The sequence below is a fragment of the Pleurodeles waltl genome, chromosome 7 (genome assembly GCF_031143425.1).
Source record: "Pleurodeles waltl isolate 20211129_DDA chromosome 7, aPleWal1.hap1.20221129, whole genome shotgun sequence".
Lineage (NCBI taxonomy): Eukaryota > Metazoa > Chordata > Amphibia > Caudata > Salamandridae > Pleurodeles > Pleurodeles waltl.
In genome coordinates this window covers 1,296,076,344-1,296,100,052 of record NC_090446.1, presented here as the reverse complement: position 1 = coordinate 1,296,100,052, position 23,709 = coordinate 1,296,076,344, and the positions used below count along the sequence as shown (strand labels likewise).

The following is a 23,709-nucleotide window of genomic DNA, read 5'->3' as shown; positions in this document are numbered from 1 at the left end:
TTTGATCACAGACTCCTCAATGATTTTTAATATCCTTATAGTTTACAGTGTGAGCTACTTTATCCCACGGAGTACATACATGTTGTGACTACTAGCAGAGCTAGTGCTGTATACTTACTTCCTCTAAAACTATAAAGTGCTGCTTCTATCATGTTGGCTGTGACTACCAACACCATTGTTCCTATACTGTACTACTGAAATAGAGTCGCAATGCCTCCATCTTGTGTAGATTTTCTTAGTTCTTTGTTTCATTTTGGCTGACCCCCTTTGGAGTTTCAGGTGACAGGTCTGCAGTTAATTTTTGCTGGGCTACAATGTACTGAGCATCCAATCCGTACTTGCAAACAGTTGTGCCTGCCTGTACCCTTCGATGGTAAAGGCTGCCTTTATCCCCGAAGGACAGATGAAGCATTGCATATGTATTCTGCTAGCCAGCTTATTGATCTACATCCTTGTGCCACCACTCTGACAAATTTAGTAGTTCTTCTTTGGAGAAGTTGGGCATCCATAGCAATGGATCTGGATTACCCCTACTTTAGGGGCTTTTCTCCCATTAATACCCTCACAATAATCCTCCGTCTTCACCTACTCCCAACTTAGGTCTCTAGGCAACAAGTGTTTTGTCTCATTCCTTTCTCAGTGCACTATCTCTCCCCAGTGGTAAGCCTTCCGTGTGTTAATATTCCAAAGTTGTGGTTTGATAATTATTACGGAGACATGTTTGCATGAGCTCTTGAACCCTGGCTTAACATTTACTATCCATGAAAGATACAAAATAATTTTATGTAATCATACTAGTGGACGAAGGGGTGGGTTCATTAATCTTTAGGGAGGAGCTCAGCTTCTCACCTGACCCTCTTAAAAGGGACTTAGGCCCAGTACCTTACTGACCTGAACTTACCATTGGCTTAGTCCAACGTTGCTCTGATTGGCTAGCACGTTGTCTGCACGTCATCATGCTTCACTTTCTATTGTCTTCTTCGCCGTTCTTGCTGTTGGGTTGCCTCTGGACCAAGTACTCCTTCCGGTCACTTCCCATTCGACACTAGCCAGTGTCCTTCCTCCCCTGTGAGCAAGTGACCCACGTCTGGGCATACCCTTGCCAATTAGGGCACACAAAGCAAAACCACAAAATAAAATGATGGACGGAGTGTTGAAACATTTAAAACACAGTCACAGATCTGGGCTTCCTGAAGTGGTAAGGGTGTGCACAGACGTGGGTGCCGTGCTCACTGAGCCACTGGATTCAAGCTAGTCTAGCTGATGAGGCGTGATACCCGAAACTCGTCCCAGGATGCTTGATTCTGATCCAGGAGACCTGGCTTGGCAGTTCGGGCTGGACTGTTCCCATGGGGAGCAGGGTCAAGACTGATTGGCATATAGCAAGGTCCAAACTTGAGTGGCGTGGTGGGCAAAAAAACAGTGGATTGAACCCAGAGCTTTGTGATTGCATTGTTCAGGATTCCGTCCATCATCTGTTTTTTGTTGTTGTTTTTTTTTTGTTGCTTTTGTCTCTGTAAGTCAGAAGGGTATGCCTAGACGTGGGTCCCATGCTCACTGCACCACTGGATTCAAGTTAGCCTGGCTGATGAGAGGTGATAACCCGAAACTGATCTGGTCCAGGGAGTACCTCGCTTGACAGTTCGGGCTGGACTGTTCCCATGGGGAGCAGTGTCAAGACTGATTCGCATATGGCGGGATCCAAACTGGGGTGGCGTGGTGGGCAAAAAAACAATGAATTAAACCCAAATCTTTATGACTGGCGGTTGAATGTTTGCATTGTTCAGCATTCCGTCCATCAACTGTTTTTTTCTTTGCACATTTTTTAGCCTTATAGACATTAGGGGCATTGTCTGGAATAAATACACAGCATTCAGTGCCCACAGTATTCAGGCACCACCCTTTTCTGCTAACATCATGTGTAAAAACATCCTATTTTGTAAAGTTACTATATGTACTGCATCTATGTCTACCATTAGATTAGCTATTCCCACTGATGTTTCATTTATTGTTACCTCCTGCAATCTTAGCCATTCCAGCCATTCTCCTGACTTCAATAGAATTGAGCGATATCCCTATCCAAGGTATAAAGATAACCTTTGCAAGGTCAGAAACCTTTTTTCCAGCTGAATCTTGTTTTTCCCTTTTTCCCCTCACTCATTTGAAATCCACCATCTGATACTTCATACTGGCTCTCCTGTGATAGCTGACACAGGGAAATACGATTCTAAGGTAAAAAGTACCGCTCAATTTAAAAGTAGCCAGGTATAAGCTTTCACTCCACATATCCAATAATTTCAGGCCCTCATTTTGACTTTGGTGGGCAGAAAAGGACGTCCACCGAAGTCCTGCTGTCAGGTCCCTCGGCCCCTATTACGGGTTTTCCGCTGGGTCAACTGGCGGAAACCGAGTTTCTTCCCACAGGCCCAGGGGGGAAACAGCCCACAACATTGACGCCAGCTCGTAATCGAGCTGGCGGCAATGTTTGCGGTGCGCAGGGTGAAAAGCGCAACATAGCTGTCCATGGGGGGCCCATGCACTGCCCATGCCAAGTACATGGGTAGTGCAGGGGTCTCCATGGGGCCCCTTGCATCCCGTCTCTGCCAGCTTTTACATGGCGGTGCATGTGCAGTGTAAAAGCTGGTGGATAGGGGTTCATAATTCTCAGGGCGTAGTATTACATACACCGCCCCCCAGTGTGACAGACTTCTGTAATGTTTCTGACCCAATGGCATGTATACATAGTTTTACTAGTGTGTTATCTGATAACATAAGATATGGAATATTGGTGTCTTCTATTTCTGAGTTCTTTAACTGCATAAGCAAATCCCTAGATCTCCTAGATATTTGTAGTAAAATTTAAGAATTCTCTGGATGCTGAATCCTTCCTTTTATTATCACTGGCCTCTGTTAATAATTATTACAACCAGGTTTAATTACAGTTTCTCGATATAGGTTTCATAAGTGAGTCTGTTTGCTTCTTGGAACACAAGTAATAACCATTTTCTATTTAATAAAACATGAATCATCAAATAACAAAGAAAGATGTAAAAAAGGCATTCCTTTTCCTACTGTTGCGGGGAGTTTCAACCAAATCCAACACTCTTAAAATGTTCTTTCCCTGTGGTAAGCATTCATAGTATAAATAGCAGCATTGTCTTTATATTCCTCAAGGCGGTGATCATGGGAGATGACGTAGTAGATGTAATGGGCTTTAATATTTCATAGATGAATATGGCACAGATGATTAAACAACACATCAAAAATGCTAATGTAATACAAGCAGATTTAGTAGAATTTTTCCTTTTTAGTTCTTTCTGCTTTTTTCTTTCGCCATTCATGATTTCCCAAAAATATGTAGGTATAAGGCCCAAAGAGGTTCCTAGAACTTACTTTATCAATTTTGTTTTTTATTCCTTATGGTTCCTTTGCACTTTTGGTCTCGAATTATATCAGGGTTTGATGGTATTCACTGTTTGTGGTAAATCTGGTCCGCATTCAGACTGTTCGTGACACGTTGATGCAGGTGCCCTCTTCACAAGAGAGGAATGTATCAAGTGTTTATAGTTAGTACATTTTACTCCAGTGTTGTTCAGCAGAAGAATTTGCACCAGAGCTATCAACCTCTGCTGCAGACAGTTTGTTTTTTTAAAACCTATTTCTTTCTAGGACCCTCTCACCATGGTTGAGATCATGCCCTGAGGTCTCCAGAGGTTCTGGCAAGGCTTCCTACACCTCATAGTGCAAAATCTGTACTTGCTCAGTCAATACAATAGTCTCTTAGCAATTCATTAGGCAAATGCAATGTTGCAGCATGTTAGGGATCCTCCCAGGCAGGCATCAGGGGCCCTGTGAAGAGTTCATGACGCTCAGTTTATTTGTTGAACCAGGTGTACTATGCATACTCAGAGCGTCCACCCATGTCAGGGTTGTTTCAGCTCACATTTTGGCTTTCATTATGCCATCCCTTTTCTCCACTGCACCCACTGCTTGTGGATATACACAATGGAACTTCTGCTTGATGGCTAAGGCTTTGGTCACCCAGTTCATCACTTTTTTAAACAAATAAATAAAAAAACAGTACATTGTCTAACAATCATATTTTAAGCAGCCTCATCCTTGAAAATAGTTCCTTTAACAAGTTCTTTGCAACACTAATGACATCATTCAACTTAGTGCGGTAGGCTTCTATCCAGCCTGAAAACATACAGACTAGGGGTCATGGCCAGCAGCCCAACATGGCTGTCGCAATCTAGCGAGGCTCCCAGGTCCGTGCCACCCCATCTGACCATCCAGCCATCATCTGCCCTCACCCTCACCCTCACCCCCACTCAAACCAGTCAATACAAGATGAGCAGACAAGGCATTGAGACCCCCCTGTGTAACGATTGGCTGGGGGGCAGCAACGGTAACAACCTGCAGCATCTGAGGTCGCAGTGCCAAAGTGGCAGACCAAGACAACAGCGGTGGTGGATGGAGGGAGCACGAGTCTGCCCGGCAAGCCCGGGTACATACAGACATCAAGAACAAGTGATTCTGAGTCAGGGAGCGCAACGTGGAGCCATTCTGTCGACAAGAGATTGGTGACCAAGCGCAGTGGCCATCTTGACTGGAGCGGGTGGCAGCTGGCCGGGCCTGTAAAAGGGCCTGTAGAGGCAGGCCCGCAGCTGCAAACGATGATCCTAGATGTGTTCTTCCCAGTCCCCCTCCACCACTGCCTACATCAAAGGAGCAGACCCCTATGCACCCTAGGACTCTACAGCCTCCGGGGGGATGGGAGAGGGGTGCAGATGGCTGACCCTGCCATGCCTCTGGCGTTAGAATCCAACAAAAATTAACAGAGGTGTGCCCAGCAAGAGGGAGGCCCTCTAGAGATGACTGTTGTGTGTGCCCACCTAAGCATCCAGGAGACAGTACAGGCCACCGAGGACAGACCCTGAGATACCAGGAGCCTTGCAGAGTACGGAGTTTGGGGGGTGGCGAGAACTTCTTGAAGTGCATTGCTTTGGGGACGAGGGCCCCAAGATCAAAGGTGATGCAGGAGAGGTGGCCTCGGGGCGCTGGGAACTCTATTGTCACTTTGAGCCACCAGGGGAACACTCTACGTGGCAACCTCCATGACCGGTAAGGTGGTAACTCAAGTAACTTACAGGTCCTGTGGAACGGAGCAACTTGGGAAACCATAAGGGGGAGAAAGCGAAAGGAAGACTCTCTACGATGCCTGGGGAATAGAGCATAAGTGGCTCCCTTTTCTCCCCTCCCCTTCTCCACACCCTTGCTTTCTACTGAGGAAGAAATCGCAGCAGGACTGGTGGAGAACTATACGAAATTGGGCCTGCCGCCGCGGACCAACATGGGATCGAGGTGCCCCGCCTCACCCTCACGGGACCGCCCCTTGGTGAACCTAAGAATCTGACCCCTACTCTAGCCAGTGGAGGGCAGAGACGGTCACACAGAAAGGCTGCAGGATTGGGACCATATACCTTTGAGGGACACAAGTTAGTACCCCTCCTTCTACCTTGTCCAGCATGCAGCGGTAAGTGGTGCTCTGCCACCCATTTCTTCAGAAAGAGCATCACAACAGCAGAGCAGTCCCCTGAGGTGAGCAAACAAATATAACACAACAGAACAGACAAATATGCAATCCCCACAGGCATGCAACATGATGGCGAAACTCCGGCCCTTGATGTTCAACCGAGCCTAACTGAAGAAGTGCCGGAACCTAACCTTAAAGAGATTATGGCTACCATCCAAGGTGTGAAGGGCACCCTTTAGCCTAGCATTGACTCAGTGGCAGTGGAGACGTCACTGTTGCGGGCTGACATTAAAAAAAAAAAATGGACAACCGCCTCCAAAACACAGAAAAAGGAGTGGCAGGCATCTCGGGCACCACTGCCACACTAAAAAACAAATAGACCGCCTACAGAAAGAGAACACCTCCATGCAAGCAAAATTGCGGGACATAAAAGGCAGATACGAGCTCACTAATCTCAGCCTTTTGGGGGGTAGCCTGTGGGTTCAGAGGGACCAATCGCTGACCTCTTTGTGAAACTTTTATCCTCACTGTCCTCTCTTCAACCACAGAGACCAAGACGCCATACTCCAGGCTGCGCGGCGCACACTGGACTTTAAATTCAAGAACACCATGGTCACTTTATATCCAGACTTCACCCTCAAAGTCCAGCAGCAGCGGCGCAGTTTTACCGAAGTGAAGAAGGCTCACAATGACAAAGAGCTCAAATATCTGATGCTCTTCCCAGCCAAGATGCATCTGCTGGCTGAAGGAAAAACATAGCACTTTGACCCCCCTGAGATGGCTTGGGAGTGGCTAAAAGATTGGACCCCCACCATCGTCGATAAACGAAGGGGCAGCCCCCGCCGGACACAGGGGGACGCGGACAGTGAAACACAGTGAGACAAGCCGGCGACAACCAATGTTGGAGCTATGCATAAACTGGGAAAACAACCCAGACAACCCCTACATGCTGATGAGACCGAACCCTCCTTTCTCCCCCCCTTCCTTTTCTTTCAAGCCTGATGCTATGTTCAGATCTCCACTGTCACACAGAAAACGGATTGAGAACTAATGATTTTAAGTTTTACCATGCTATTAAGCCCTGAGCGGGGGCCACTATGGAAGGGACTAAGGCTTTGAGGGCCTTGTCTGGCAAGTCTCACCCCCAGTTCTAGGGTTTGCTAACATGTTGAGATGGGTGACAGGCACCTTGCTATTTCTGCAAAAGTGAGCAGTTTTAACTCACTAAGCAGGGTGGCAGGGAATGGGGGGTGCTTTGTTGGGGGACACAATGTTCAATTTAACATTATAGGGCAGTGGCAATTCTGATCAAAGAAAACCACACTGGGTAGTAACCCAATTTCATGGGGCACATACCCGGGCCCAACACACAGGAAACCACTGTGACGTATAACCCTCGCACCCACTTGAAAGCCCTGTCGTGGAATGTTAATAGGCTTCAGGAAAGGTTAATACTCCAGTATCTCAAGCAATACAATCGTGACCTTGTACTGCTACAAGAGACTCATCTCCTGGGTTACTCTCACAAAGCCATGTCGAGGTGCGGTTACACCATGACCGCACATGCAGGCTACACCACTTACTCTAGAGGTGTGGGAATTCTACTCAAAAACTCAATCCCATTTATGCCACAAAGAACCTGGACCTATCCCCAAGAGAAAAATATGTGGTCTAGTCGAGTATGTGGGAAGGTATTCCCATTAATATTTGCTCAGTATACATCCCACCACAACACCAACAACTCACACTTCAAGGGTTGGGTGACTTCTTACTCCAGTTGCCAGATGGTCTTTTGCTCATGGGTGGAGATTTCAATACAGTCATGTCAGAGGACATGGACAAACACTCTCAGGCTCAGTCCACATGTTGGGACCCTATTGTAGCCTCCTTTGTTACGGTGCCAGGGACTAGCTTACATTTGGTGCCTCCGCCTCCTGGAGGAACGTCAATACACCTTCTTCCTCAGTGTACACTGCAGGTTCTCAAGACTGAGACTATAAATTCACCCAAACTACTAACATGACCAGAGTTGCAGATACTCGCCACCTAGCTAGGGGAATATCAGATCACTCACCAGTCTGGCTGGAGATGTGGGAACACTCCAACAGACCAAGCAGAACCAAAGCCATCAATGCCTAGCACCTCACAGATAGTACACTGATGGAAAAGCTCGAACTGGCGACTTTGTCATATTTCGAGACAAATGAGGGATCATTCAGCTTACATTTAGCATACAAAATGCTGATCCGGGGCCAAGTGTACTCCTTGATTGCCAGGGAGTAAAACGAAGAAAGAGAAGCTTGAGACCCTAGAGGTGGTGATCACAGCTATAGAGTTGAGACACAAGGGGGGAGACTGAAGGGAATACACCCTCCCTTAGGCTCAAACAAAAGGAATGCAGAGATCTGGTTCAAGGCAATGCAAAGGCTTGCCACATACTGACTCAGAGACGTATCTATGACATGGGCAGCAAATCTGGTAAGTTGCTGGCCTGGTTGGAAAAATGAGATGAAGACCTTTGCTTGGTTCTGTAGATCACCACTAAGGAAGGAGAGGCAAGATCGGTCCCAGAAGGAGTAGCGGATGGGTAGCAGACTATTCTAAGAACCTCAAATCCACCAAGACGCACTGTACATTATCTGACATTAAGGCCATCTCAGATGACATACAAACCCCTCAACTCATGGAAGAGTATCGACTGCTCCTCGACACCATCATGCATCCTAGTGAAATAGACCTAGCACTACGCTTCCTCAAATTTGACAAGGCAATTGACTTAATGGCCTCTTCATTCAGCTTTACAAGTGGCTGACTAATAAATTAGCACCTTAGCTACTAATGATGTGGTTAGATGCAAATCCATGGGTCAACTCCATGAAGACCAGGGACAAGCCACAATAGTGGTAGTCCACAATGCATGGAAACCCCCATACAGGTGTAGCTCTTACCAGCCCAGCTCAGTTCTCAACATAGAGATATAAATCTTAGCCAAACAGCTAGCCAACTGACTTTGTCAAGGAATAACCTTCCTTATACATCCAGCCTAATCAGGTTTCATGCCGAACAGGGGACGAGACTCAACCTCTGTAGACTATTTGGGGTGTTGGGTCAAAAGACGCAACGGTGTCTGTTATGTGTTATCCATGGATGCCTCAATGGCATTCAACACCCTAGAGTGGAACTGCATGTTTGGTGTGTTGGAGAGGCTGGAAAAAGAACCCATCACCCAAGTCAAGGTAAATGGGGCATTGCCCTGCAGATTTAACTTACACAGGGAGATGAGGAATGCCTGCCTGCTATCCCCAATCATGTTTGTCCTGGCCCCCTCGTCCGAGGCATACACAAAAGGGAGACATGGGAACAGAGTATTTCTCTATGCATAGATGTTATCTTATTCTATGTCACTGATCACCCCCTGATGATATCCAGACTTTTCCAGATCGTCAAATCTTCGGTAAACACTCAAGATACACCAATAACTGGGATACGTTCCTCATGCATCTGATCACTGCCCCCGCACCCACCCTGGTTAGAGACATCTTTATGCCCATGTCCAAAGAGGGATTAAGTATCTGGGATCTACATCATGGCTGATACACACCTCAGCTACTGAAAAAGTTTGGCCCCTATCCCAGACCACTTTGCAGCAGATGTCAAGCATTGGAGGAAGTTGCCACTCTCCCTATTGGGTAGGGAGGCAGTGTTCAAAATGATGACGTTTCCTAGGAGGATATATGCGCTTCAGAGCACCCCATATCGAGTCCCCGGGGACTTCTTCAGTTGGACAGAGTCTATGCTCTGCCTTCTCTTCTGGGATATCGGCCCACCCCATATAGCTCTTCAGAAACTCCTGCATGGAGTATATGATGGGGGACTGGCTTACCTTACATTAGAAAACACTACTGGGCCACTCGGCTAGCAGTGATGAATGATTGGGCATTCGCCACGTGGAATGACCTGGCATTTATACGGGAAAGATTGACATGGAGACAGGAAGGATACAGATAGTACTTTACAGGTCTGCCACCTCAGACCCACTACTATCACACACACGAACAGTGGCGCAAACCTGGAGAGCAGCCACCGCCTTTTTGTGTTGGAAGGGGAAATTGATAGAAATTATCTCCCTAGCGACACCCTGAAGGAGGTAGGGAAGCTACTAGGATTTAAAAAGTAGAGCCTCTTTGGTATATCCACACTAGGAGACGTATGGAAAGGGAATTCCATGCTCAGTTTGACCAAAAAGCAAGCACAATATGAGCTAGCACCCACTGAGTTATTTAAATATATCCAAATGGGACATGTGATAAGGACCCACATTCCCAAACATACCCTAGTGAAAGAATCTTCGTCCTTAGAGGACTACATCCTGACAGAACCACTACCTAGGGGTACCATCACACTTATGTATAAGAAATTAATTAACAACTCCTCAGAATCCCTATCTAAACTGAATGCCAAATAGGCAACTGAGGTGGGAAAATGCATATGGGGTGAGTGGAAGGAAGGCAACAGGTGCCTTTAGGGAGGTTGTGATAAAAACATGATTTCGCCTAATTCAACTACACATTCTACATCTTTCCTACTGTTCCCATACGTCCCTGCCTTGGGTAGACGTCCTACTAATCTCTGCCTCCAGGGATGTGAGGAGCAGGGCACAATCCTATATATGTTGTGGTACTGTCCCAAAATGCAAATTTGTTGGTTGGTGCTACAGGGACTCATGAAAGAAGTCCTGGGCGTAGAGGTCCCCAACACAGCCCAAATCAGCATCCTACACATTTGGGGTGTCAACCCCTCCTCCCTCTCTCTAGCACGTCTGGCAGTGGCTAAATGCAACACAGTTTGAGTATGGGGTGCGCGGAATGTACCAGAGGTGGCTGATTGGGGAAAAGACATGGACTGGTCATGTTGGTGGAAAAAACAGTATATGCAGGTAAATACTGTCCACGTAAATGGGAGATAATCTCTTCCCCATGGAGAACATGACTGGTGGAAAACTGAGGTTAAGAAAAGCGAGCTGATAAATGCATGGTTTTGGATTATTCGATGCCCTGGATTACTTAGTTTTTATTATGGCTCACTGATTGATCTAATGGAACAAGGCCTTATATCAGTTATGTGACTGTAATGTACTGCCTTTTTCTGTTCTTTTCATGAAAATCCCAATAAAAAGATATTTAAAAAAAAGAAAATGTACAGGCCACCAGTACATAATAATATCTGTTTGTTGGAGACATCTCAATATAGTCAGTTTGCAAATGTTTAAAAGGGGCCTCAAATGGTATAAAATGTCCTCTTTCTGTTGCTAATCCGTTTCCAGCATTATGCAGTCCACAAGTCATGCATGTTTGATATACAGCTTCAACATGTTTGCAAACGTTCTGTTTGTACCAAAACTGTGAGAAATGCCTGCACGTTGCATCCCTACCCAAAAGAACGGGTTTGTGTATAGTTAGTGCCATATTTTGAACCATTGCATCAGGCAATCTTATTCTTCCCCCAGATCCTACCAAAATATCATTTAATAATGTTCCTTCCTTTTGCCATTTTTGTATATCCTGGGGGATTGCTGACTTTTGTAAATCTTGGGGATTTAAGTGTACAGGATACATTTTCAACACATTAAACACAAGATCCATTCATGCGTTCAACAATTTTATAATAAGCTGACCATTTTTTAAGTTCTCTTGTGTGGATGTGAGAGACCCTCTTTCTTGCCACAGTTTTCCAAAGCTATGGGCTACTCCGTATGCATACTATCACTATACACATTTACAATCAGCACCTTACTTAGTTCACATGCAGTAGTCAATGTGATGATCTCTGCTGCTTGTGTGAAAATTTGCGTAGTTTCACATGTTTCAACAACATTTTTTACTGTGGCAGCGTTAGTATCCCTGTTTGGCAATTTAAAACAGGACCCATCTACTTACAGCTCCAAATCTCTTTCCTGAAAGGGGAACATCCGCTATTTTGTCCTTTAGTCTGTTTTTCAGTTATCAAGACACAGTCATGTGGTAAATCCTTTGTCTCCTTATTCAGGGGCATAATGATGGCTGGGTTCAAGGTGGTGCATTGATGCAGAATAAGATTGGAGGGCATAGAATTGTAACTCATAATGTGGCAGTTAAACTTTAGTTAAATGCTGTGTCTTTGTTTTGTTCAAAATCATACCAACAGCATGTACAATGTATACATGACATGTATTTCCTAATATCCTAATAAGTTTCAGTCTGTTGTATTGATACTGCTGCAGCTGCTGTATCTCTCAGTTTGGAAGACCTCTAATGATATACACATATACACATGGTCTTTTGTTATGACCATGTTTCTGAGTAAGAACAACAAGGGCACATCCTTCATGTTTGTGTATTTCATCATGTGTGGTCACGCCATCCTTTCTCTTTTTTTTAATGTTGCATTATGACACGTTACTACCTGTTGTTCCTCTTTATACTTTTTTTTCATCTCTCTGCTGGCAAGATGATGGAAAACATCTGATCTAAGTCCCTTATTGTCAATTGTGCTATCTTTAGTATCCTTTCCTGTGTGGGTATTCCATTATACTTTATTTTGCTTAATATTTGGATAGTCTTTTGCGAAAGCTAATAGCTCTGCCTTAATTCAAGGTGTGTATAAATGAAACACAGGCTGTGTAGCATTAAAACATAGACACTTCTTGCATTGGAAACTGGCCATCAATACATACTTGTTTTATCTTCTCAATTGTGGATACTAAATGCATCAATAGACATGTTGCCTCTTCTTCTTATTTGACTTGACGGTTGTGAGCCTGGTAATCAGTATCCTGCAGCTCTATATCCCATTCACATTTTGATTCCACTTTCTTGTCATGTGCCCTGGCCCCATTCTCTTTCAAATCTTGAAATCTATGTTTGCACATGTGTTCTAAAACATGTATGGATAAATTCTCCAGGGAATTCTACTTTTTCAACATCATCCCCCAATGCCATTGCATATCACATTGACAATGAAAATAACAGTGGTGGACAATGCAGTACCTGCTAATATTTAGACCTCTCAGTTAGGTTGTTGGGAGATGTAACTAGTGTAAATAATCTTGAAGTTTTAGACTGTACATGTGATTCACTTTTGTCTTTTTGTTTTCTATCTACCTTAGTCTTTCATATGGAGGATGACATATTGTTCTATTTAGTAACCCCTCTATAATAATGTCTCCCTTCTCTGACTCTGGCTCCTATGGTGCCAGCGGCTTGGTTGGGTAACATTTTTCTTCTATTAGTTCATCCTGCCTTCCTTGTTCCTCTCTTTTTGTCTTTTATTTCATTGGCCACTTCTGTATTATTCTTTTTCTTCTCTCTTTTGCCATGGCTTGCTTTACCAATCACTGCCTGGCATACTCCTTCCATATATTTAATATTTCAAATTGTGTTAATCTTATCTTTTTCTTACCTAGTGTGTACAATGTTTTGCCAAGGTAATCTAATTTATCAAAGGCAAACATGCCTGTAGCCTGGAACTGTAAGTCTGAATTTTCCATATTGTAGTAATTACACTGTTTCAAAAAAAGTCCTGATTGATGGCCTTTTGCGTCATTATTTCAAAAGCAGGCAAACCTTTTGGTGGTGGTGTCACACGAACAAATCCAGGAATTGTTATATAGATCGGTAATTTAACATCATTATTCACAGGAAAAACAAAGCACCTAACTTCCACCACCTTCTTAGGGTTTTTAATTGCTGTTAGTTTGTTGAGGACTCTAACCCCTACTTTTTATTGGGGACTCCAACTCATACTATTTTGTTGGGGACTCTAACCCCTTCTTGTTTTGGGGGCTTTGAACCGCGTTTGCAGTACAGACTGTTGATTAATTAATACATCATAACAAAACAAAGGAGAAACCTCTGCGATTTCAATCTTACCTGATCTTGACTCCTGCGATCACAATAGTTCAAAGAGAGAGCAAGAAATCAGTCTTGTGTCTCAGGGTTAGATGGTCAGTTGGTGCTGACTCCGGGAAATGCAATCCCTCTGGGTGTGTATATATCAGACCTTGCCCTTGAACCGGCCCCTGGACCGTAGTATAGTGAATCTGGCTAGACTGATTTTGTCTATCTCAGTAGTGAACTCCAGTGGAGAAAGCATAAATAATGTCACTGCTCACAAATAGGACAGAATGCAGACGTGGAAAATAATTTCTCACTGTAGACAGCCCAGTACACATCAGTCCAGCAACTCTGCTGAATGAAACATGCACACAATATTTATATGTTCAAGACATCATTGGTTGTAATTGAAACAGATGAGTCAGAAAACACAAAATATTGTGCACACATCCTTGAAAATATGTGGCTTTGCATGTTCCTGACAGATTTACCAACCACTTTTTTGGACTTCTCAATTTTAGCATTAATTAGATAAGACCCAGACTGGGACTTTTCAGAGTAAAAAACACACACCTCGGTGGAATTTCCTGCCGACTTCAGCTAATATCAGGTGTCCCCTCCTATAAAGTAAACAAGCCTTGAGCTATTAAAGGACATCCAAAATAATACTATTCAGCTGTTTCTGAATGGCAGGAGCAATTGGTGGTTAGAGGTATGTGAACAGATGAGCATTTCTCATAAACAGAACTACACATAGACGGGACAACTAATAAACAGGAATAAATGAAACTTAGCTGGTAAAGAGTAAATGCGAACTGCATGAAACATAGAAATTAAACGCTCTCAATTAGTTTCTCAGATGGTACTAGCTTTTAATCGTTGAGCTGGTACAGCATGTATCTTACTGCTCTTTTGTAGATTCTTGGCTTAAGGTGAGGCGTGAATGTTCTGATTTCTTTATCAGTATTAGGTTTAGTTGGCCTTTGTTTTTTTTATCATAACTGCATCATGTTTTTTTATTTCTACCCAGTTGTTTCTCACCTTAACTCCTTGATCATCAGATCCCTGTCTAATCTGGTTTATATTAATAAACTAGAGTGTTTCATTCCTGATTCTTTGGCAGTCTACCTGCTCTAGACTGCAATCTTAAGGATGTCCCATATGGTGACAAATGCCCTACTTTTAATTCAACTCGAGATGGAAGCTCAATGTTTTGAGCACCTTTGTCCCATTGGCTTCATCCCAAAACAGTTGTCTAACCACTTCTTCTGTTATCTCTCACTTTCATTGGGAAGGGAGGCAGTGTCACGAAAAAAGGAGCATGCTTTGAAATTCTGATTCTTTTGGTTCACCACTAAGGCCTCATGAGATATGAATCTGCTCAATCCTGAACAAGGATTTGTGAACATGTGCAAAGGATTTATAGCCTTTTCTTCTTAATGTTGTACTCTCTAAGTGTCTGAAATCTTTTAAGTCCTTTATAGCCTTAATTAAATACTCTATGACTTTTTTTTAATATCCCGTGCCCACACCCAGATCAGTCTCATTCTGGTCCCTTGACTGGGCTGTGGTTCCCCGCCACAGTAGGATCCTCTTCCATCAAACATGCTATGGTTCAATCAATCAATCAATCAATCAAAGAATTTGTAAAGCGTGCTGCTCACCCGCTAGGGTCTCAAGGCGCTGGGAGGGGGGTGCTGCTACTGCTCGAAGAGCCAGGTCTTGAGTTGCTTCCTGAAGGAGAGATGGTCCTGGGTCAGCCGTAGGTGGGTGGAGAGGGAGTTCCATGTCTTGGCCGCTAGGTAGGAGAAGGATCTTCCCCCGGTGGTGGTTCTGTGAATCCGTGGGACAGTGGCGAGGGCGAGGCTAGCGGATCGGAGCTGGCGGGTGGGTGTGTAGATCGTGAGGCGGTTGTTGAGGTATTTGGGGCCTATGTCGTGGAGGGCTTTGTGTGCGTGGGTGAGGAGCCTGAACGTGATCCTCTTGCTGACGGGGAGCCAGTGCAGGTCTCTTAGGTGAGCGGAGATGTGGCTGTGGCGGGGGATGTCCAGGATGAGACGTGCTGAGGCGTTCTGTATGCGCTGGAGTCTTTTCGGAGGTTTGGCTGTGGTTCCTTCGTAGAGGGCGTTCCCATAGTCCAGTCGGCTGGTGACGAGGGCCTGGGTGACCGTTTTTCTGGTTTCGGAGGAGATCTACCGGAAGATTTTTCAGAGCACGCGCAGGGTGTTGAAGCAGGATGATGAGACGGTGTTGACTTGCTTGGTCATCGTGAGGCAGGAGTCCAGGATGAAGCCCAGGTTGCGTGGGTGCGTGGTCTGTGGGCTTGGGGGCGGTGCCCAGAGCAGGGGGCCACCAGGAGTCGTCCCAGGCGGAGGGGGATGGTCCGAAGATGAGGACTTCCGTCTTGTCCGAGTTCAGCTTCAGCCGGCTGAGCTTCATCCATTCCGTGACGTCTTTCATTCCTTCCTGGAGGCTGGCTCTGACGGTGGCGGGTTCGTTGGTGAGGGAGAGGATCAGCTGGGTGTCGTCAGCGTAGGAGATGATGTTGAGGTTGTGTTGGCGTGCGATGCCTGCGAGGGGGCTCATGTAGACGTTGAAGAGGGTGGGGCTGAGCGAGGAGCCTTGGGGAACGCCGCAGATGATCTTGGTGGCTGCTGAGTGGAAGGGAGGAAGGCGGACTCGCTGGGATCTGTCGGCGAGGAAGGAGGTGATCCATTCCAGGGCTTTTCCTTGGATACCGGCGTGGTGGAGGTGTGTAGTTAGGGTGCGGTGGCAGACAGTGTCGAAGGCGGCCGAGAGGTCGAGGAGGATGAGGGCAGCCATTTCCCCATTGTCGAGCATGGACCTGATGTCGTCGGTAGCTGCGATGAGGGCAGTCTCTGTGCTGTGGTGTGCTCAGAAACCTGACTGAGATGGGTCGAGGGAGTCGTTTGTCTCGAGGAAGGCGGTTAGTTGTTTGTTGACGATCTTCTCGATGACTTTGGCGGGGAACGGGAGGAGCGAGATGGGGCAGAAGTTCTTGAGGTCCGTGGGGTCCGCGGTGGGCTTCTTTAGGAGGGCGCTGATCTCCGCATGTTTCCAGCTTTCTGGGAAGGTGGCGGATGCGAAGGAGGAGTTAATGATGTTCCGGAGTTGGGGTGCGATGATGGAGATGTGGTGTGGACATGGGTCGGCTGGGGAGCCAGAGTGGATGGTGTTCATCACGTGGGTGGTGTCTTCAGTGCTGACGGGGGTCCAGGTGCGGAGGGTGGCTGTAGGGGGTGTTGGTTCGGTGGATGGGAGCGTGGTGTGGGTGCCGAAGCTGTTGTGTATGTCGGCAATCTTGCGGTGGAAGAATGAGGCGAGTGAGTCGCAGAGGTCTTGCGAGGGTGTGATGTTGTTGTTGCTGGCTCTTGGGTTGGAGAGTTCACATCAATTTGGTGATGTGTACTATGTACAACATCAGAAATATAAATTTCTGTTCTGATGATTAACCTTGAGCCTCCACTGCACAATGCATGCTTTAGTTCTATTAGATGCATGTATGTAAAATCAAAAGAACACTTTGTAGTTATCTTCTTTGAAGGCATTTGACCAGAAAATTCCGCCCCATATAATTTTTTGTAATAACCTTGAATTTTGGCCACGTTTCAGTTTTGTTTTACTTGTTACATGGCATTTGCATTTAAAATGAATCCCTTGCTATTCCCTCTCTCCACTGAATACAATTGCACAGAAAGCACTAAGCTAGCCATTTTCTATTTCTCTTCATGCACACCTCTAGGGGCGACCATATCAATAGTTCTGCGGCTGTCATTCCTATGGCAAAATGTGCATATTTTATGCATTCCTGTTGCTTATCCTGTGTTGGGCTGTATCTTTAGCTAGCGGAGAGCTCAGTTCTTACCATAATCTCTTGAACTTCCCCTTTTTCTGTATGTTTGACTTTTCAACAACTAAGAACCCTTTGTCCTGCACAGATCTAAATAAGCATTAGTCATCAGCAAGTTTCCAGTATCTACTTTCCATGCCTCCTACCAAGTTCCACTTTTGTAATGTTGATGTTACGTTGTACACCCCACTTATACTTTTTTCTTGTTGCTAAGGTCCCTTGGGTTGAAACTTAGGCATGTGAAATATTGCTGTGTTATATTTGCAGGGATATTTGTCTCCTCAGTTCTATCATAAGCATCTCCTTCTGTAAGAATAAGGACATTTTTGCCAGTATGTCCCTCAGTCATTGGTTGTTGCTGGGTTGTCTGAGGCCCACTTGCTGGTCATGTTCAATCCCAACATTCTTCTCTTTCATTCAATTAAAGAAAAGAGGCACATACTCCAAAATGTTAGATCCAGCCTTCTCTTTTGCTATGTACATTCGTTGTCTCTTCTGCATATATTTACAGATCATCTCTGTTCAACTGCAGGTCCTTGATCCACTCTTTAGTAGCCGCTGGAGATACTCCATGAAACACAGTACCTTAAGATTCCTAACGGAAAAATACAGTTTTGGTTTTGAATATAACAATTCAGTAAAGGATCTGCTAATTTGTAAAGTATGTAATATTAGCTTGATGTGTGCACGAAATCCTAACAGTGTTCAAATTATGTTCACCATGGCGGCTTCACATCTGTGGTGACATTAGGATTCTTAGGTATTACACATCACAGATTCTGTTACGTATGATAAACAAATCTCACCGAACAGCGTAAATCTTGCTGGCTAAATAATAGGCATTGCCATCAAACCTAGCTTCCTGTCGATGCCTGAAATAAAAAGACTCATTTACACCTTGCTTCTAGACCAGGACTGAAAGTGCTTGATGCAAGTTATGCATACAGAGAGTTTAGACCTGCACTGGTATTACAATGTAAATAAAATATAGAAACCTAAAATGCTATCTATTGTCACAAAGGGATGGATATAGCACCAAAAGACCTTAATGACAAGAGTTCTTTTCCATTATTGCACTGCACTGCTGGTGAATGGGATAGGCTTATTTAGCTTGAGGCCAGTTTGAGAGGAGGATTTTTTCTGTTTCTGTTATGAAAGGAAGTACGGATGTGAGTGAAATGTCACTGTTTAATAACTGCCGTTTTCAGACTGTTGCGGCAGAGGGGATTTTCTATCTGAATCTCTGTTTTTTTCAGAGCATGACCCCAAGTGGCTAAACCTGCTAGTGATGCTTGGTGAGTTGTTATGGAATCCACAAATAGATTGACTTTTCAGCAGTTTTGAAACAGTTTTTAGGTTGAGTGGGCAAGCGCTTTGACCTGTTTTAAGAATTGTGGAATTTTAACCACGCCCACCTCACGCCCACAGTTTCACTCGTTCATGGGCTTACCTTTAAAAAATCCTTTGTTATCATTGGAAATGCCTATACGTTTGTCTCTCCTTGGGGAGGTTTTGTTACCGCCTTGCAGACTGACCCTGTTACATAGATAATTGCACGATTGATGATATGTTTGACTGTGAGCAAACTTCTTTTTCCTTTTATGTCTCTCCTTCGCGATCATGTCAGCCAGGGCGTTTGGAATCAGCTCGCTAATGTCAACTAATGTTTTACACTTCATTTTCAAGTTATGTGGGAAGAAAAGTCCAGTTATGAATTTACAATGCCAGTAGCTCTAACTCAAGCAAATGCAAGACCTATTGCATTGCAAATGCTATTTGATATGCTAGGGAAGCTATTTTTGAATAGGAATAGTGTGAGAGAAATATCTGGATTGAATATTCTCTTTTCAAAGATTGGAAATCTTAATTTGAGGATCCAGAAGTATGCAGTTCCCAGCAGCACCCCTAGATAGTACTGGGGCAGTGGTCACTGTTCCAAACGTATCCTGGTGGGGAAAGTATTTAAAGGCCTACAGGAGGATAAACTGATCCCTATAGGTTTAATTAATTCACTCTTTTGTATCAAATCAAGTTATGTTACTTTCCACTTTCCACCTAGCAGCACGTCATTGAACTGACTTTGCTGGATTACATTATTGTTCCAACCTTTACCATCTGTAATTCTGTAATTAGGATCTGCATATCTATGCAGTACTTGTTGAACTTCATGCTCGTCATTAGGTTTAGAATGTATTGAATGTATTTGGTGTACAGATATCTTTAAAAGATGCTACATACACGTTGAAGAGGATGGCTCGCCAGGCATCTCATTAGTGCTGATACAACATAAACTGTACATTTTGATCGGGTATTGGTATTTCAAAGTGATATCTAGGAGTGAAAACATTGTGAAGAGGTGCTGCTTGGCACACAACCGACATATTAAGATGCTTGTTTCATAGAGCTAGCACCTTAAAAGGACCAAAGTTAGTTGGTTGCCACAAAAAGAGGTTGGGTTTGCACTGTGTATGATACAGACATGTCAAAGGTATACTACATAATAACTTAAGGAAATATGTATTAACGTTGTATAGTATGTGTGAAAATCTATAAAATGGCACTTTTAAGGAGCTATATGAAATTTAAAATCTGTGTTCTTGTGGTTTATTTTCTAACTCCTTTCTCTTTTTTATTTGAAGTTATGGACCTGTAGATGAATTTGGATATCCTGTAGTCACAAGGGCTCACAGATGGAACCAGCCAGACAAAGTCAAGGGCCTCGCCAGCCTTGGAAAACTGAGCCTTCATGGGATAGCGAGGAATGGGGCAGACCAGCCCCGACTGTCTGCTCTAAACGGAAGGTAGAGGAGTCGCCAGATTGCAATATGGCATCCAAATCTGTATTTAGAGCAGATGAGGCTGTTGCTGGGCAACCTCAGGCCGTGAAGGTGGAACCTTCCAACAAACACGAACGGGATGGTATGTCTGAAGTTCCAGATTTTCAGCCAAAGAAAAAAGCCATCTGGAAACTATTAGGAAGCACGAGCTACCCTCTTGTACCCAAATGGACCGCTTGTAAAGAAGACTCCCAAGGGGCATACAGTTTTCCAGGTTATCGCAACCAGAACATTAAAACCTATCAAGGCTGGAAGACACGTAATGAAGAGTCCTCTGCGGCATTAGTGACAACATCAGACTTCTGCAAATTAAAGAAAGAACTTAATACTAAGCCTAAGGCTGTGTTTAGCCCCATGCTGAACTCTCTATTGACAATCAAGAGTCCGGTGTCTGAACCCATCCAGGACATTACTCAGAAGCCAGTGTTCAACCACTGCAGCAATGAATTGATTGCGTCACTGAAGGATGACCCTGACAAGCCTCCCACGATGTCCTCTGTGCAGAGTACACCTTCAGCAACAAGCAGCAAGCTGCGAGGACCCTATCGCACTAAAGCGAACCCAAACGTAAAACATTCCACTGAAAATAACAGATCAGTTTCGGATCCCTCCAGTAGTCATGAGGTGGTGCTCAACAGTTGTGCGGCACAAGTTAACTCCTCAGTTTCTGGAAGTGAGGAGAATGCCCTCCCAAGCGAATCTGAGAAAAGTAGTGATCAAAAGTTCACACCAGAGAGTCGATTTCTTTTGATTGATGACCAGGGTGTTCCCTACACCATGATGAAGAGAGAGATGGAGAATAAGCCAAAAGCTGAAAGTGCCGCAGTAGCTGACGAGAAGCCAGCAGCCCCTAAAAAGCTCCATTACTGCCTCGTGTGCTACAGGACATTCCTGTACCTGTCAGATCTGGAGCGCCACAGCATTACTCACTCTGAGCACAAGCCATTTGAGTGTAAAGCATGTGGGAAAACATTCAAGCGCTCCTCTCACCTGCAGCGGCACAAGCACATTCACACGGGTGAACGCCCCTTTCTGTGTCCAATCTGTCAGAAAGGGTTTCGGGAATCTGGTGAGCTCCACCGGCACCAAAGGGTGCACACAGGTGAGAAGCCATTTCAGTGTGAACTCTGCCACCTGCGTTTCACTGAACGCAACACGCTCCGCCGGCACATCAGGAGGAAGCACACCTTGGACAACCTCTTCCAGCAGGATGGTGACAACCTGAGTGACTGGGGGGAGGCCTTTACAGAGACAGCAGATGAAGAGGAGGACAAGAAGGCGAGCAGTGATCAGGCACTGAGTGACAATAATCAGAAACCCCCATCCTCTTCTACACCAAGCTCTTCTTCTTCACCGAATTAAACATTATTTTAAAATAGGCAGTTTTTCTCATTGATGGAAGCCATGTGACAATACGTGAGCTAAGGACATCTTTTAAATGGAACACTTGAAAAGGATGTGCTGTCACTTCCTTAACAACTAGGTTAGGATTTTAACTCCCCACCAAACAAAATACTGGTATTCGCAATTCAGTCTTTGAAGAAAGTGTTCAACTCAGAGGGAGAAGTCGCATATGAGAAAGAGTAAATTAATTTCAAAGTGTGAAATTACTCCAGGCAAATCTTATATGCACTAAATTTGACGGGGAACCAATCCCAGCAACCCCTTCCAGCTAATCGCTCCGGGACCACATACCTTATTTGTTCTTCATCACTATCCTCGTGTCTCCTCCTTTAAAGCTCATCTTTGCTGGAAAGTTTGTTGTTCAAGGTTTCAGCCTAGGTTTTATTGCCTTTTGTGATGTGCTTACTGATCTGGTTGGTTACCCCTTGGTAAACCCTTGGCCTTTGCTATCTGTAGGACCTACCCTTGAAAATGGAATTGCAGGTCCCGAAATGTAATGGTGGTGGATGTGAGATAGACTGGACATTGTGGGGTGTCTCCTTTTAAAAAAAAACATTGTCCTCAGCATCTTAGTCTAAGAACAGACGAAATATGAACCTGTTTTCTGAGCACTCATGAACTACTCTTTTAATTTAACCCACAACTTATTGTATTTAAATTATTCACGACCCTGCGAAATCAAAACATGACCTGATGAACAATGGACGATTCCAGTGTGCTGCCCAGAAGTTTACAAAAGCTTTATCCCATGCTGCTAATGCAGAACAAAGTATCCCTCAGACGTATAACTCGCTGGATATTGTTTAGGTTTTGATTATCACAGTGGGTCAGCAAAATCTTTTCAGTCCTGGATATGTGGAGGAAATTGGAAATACAGGCAATTATGTACACCGTGTTTGAATTATGCAGCCGGCTCTGCACTCTGTGAACTCTGCTGTCATTTATGTCCAATTTTTCCAACTCATACAGGTGCTTCACAACTTTGCTCCACCCTCTCATCCCTCATCAGCTCTCCTTCTTACCATCTAGATCTTCCCAGGAATATTTATCAACATTCTCTCCTTTGTCCAGATAGTTTCATCCTCCAGTCCTGCATTTTTATCAGTAAATAAAATATCGCAGCAGCCACTGGTAAACTTAACAACAATTGTGTTTTTCAAGAATCAGGTTGTTTTAAAGTGTATGCGCAAAAAACACTACATAGGTGTCTTGATGTTGATACGCAGACATGAACTAAGCCTTCCAAGGTGTGTAACTAGATCACAAGTTCACCCTTTCTCCAATGATCAGACTATCTTCAAACAGTGATTGTGACCTTACTAGCCAATTCACAAATTAGAAGAGCTGTTAGATTTAGAGCTGCGTTTTTTGACTAGGTGTTGCAGGGGTTTCTGAGACATTTGCCAGTCTAGAGCAAAATTGCACTTTATCTATAGTGATGCCAAGGTTGCAATCAATGGCAGAATATTTCTAACCGAGCGCCAAGATGAGATGTCTACAATGAATAATACAGTGCTTGAACGTTCGAGAGGAAGGTAAAAAAACGTTGATTGTGCTGCTGTTGCAGCTTTCAGGAGTTGTTTGTAACTGTCTGGTAAAACTCTGACACAGTATGAAAGAAGCTAGGTGATATGTGATCTTAGGACATCTTTTTGACGAAGCGTCTGAAAACAATGCACACTCACTTCCTCTAAGTTCTCAGGTAAATCCCTCTCGTCCACCGGCTGAAATTCCTGTACCGTTGAAAAGGGGAGGTGGAAGGAATTTCAACAGTGGACTGTCCTCTGTATTAATAATTACATCAGGCCCTAAATGTTTATAGCAAACGGAAAGGCAGCCACCATTGCAGGCTTTATATACAGCCTTTCGTACAAACAGAAAAATTACTGATGTTGAACACAAAAATTACTGATGTTGAATGTGATTTGGTCACTTTAGTTTGCGACACACTAGACAGAAGTCTGCATTTTAGGAATAAAGAGGCAGATGTGTGTACTTTCTGATCACAAGTAATGATTGCAATTTGTGTTCAGAAAGTGTTCTTGCAAATAGACCTATGCACGAATAGGATTTTGAGTGGGCTGCGATCCAATCTGGCTCATTAAATATTCATGAGGTAGGTTGCAAATTGCGACTCACTCTGGTTAGAGGCCATCACAGAGATGGTGGCCTTCTAGGGTCTACGGTCAG

The 23,709-nt window shown here is 44.4% G+C and overlaps 1 protein-coding gene across 4 annotated transcripts in view; it reads left to right on the top strand.

The window, feature by feature from the left end:
• Nucleotides 1–22,876, top strand: part of ZNF524 (zinc finger protein 524) — a 67,358-nt gene extending 44,482 nt beyond the window's left edge. For all 4 annotated transcript variants that reach the window (XM_069200535.1, XM_069200534.1, XM_069200536.1 and 1 more), the window contains one exon: nucleotides 19,918–22,876. In XM_069200535.1, the coding sequence (XP_069056636.1) occupies nucleotides 19,969–21,477 (1,509 nt within the window). In that variant the 5' untranslated portion in view covers nucleotides 19,918–19,968 and the 3' untranslated portion in view covers nucleotides 21,478–22,876. The remainder of the gene's footprint in view (nucleotides 1–19,917) is intronic.
• The last annotated feature ends 833 nt before the right edge of the window (nucleotides 22,877–23,709 follow it).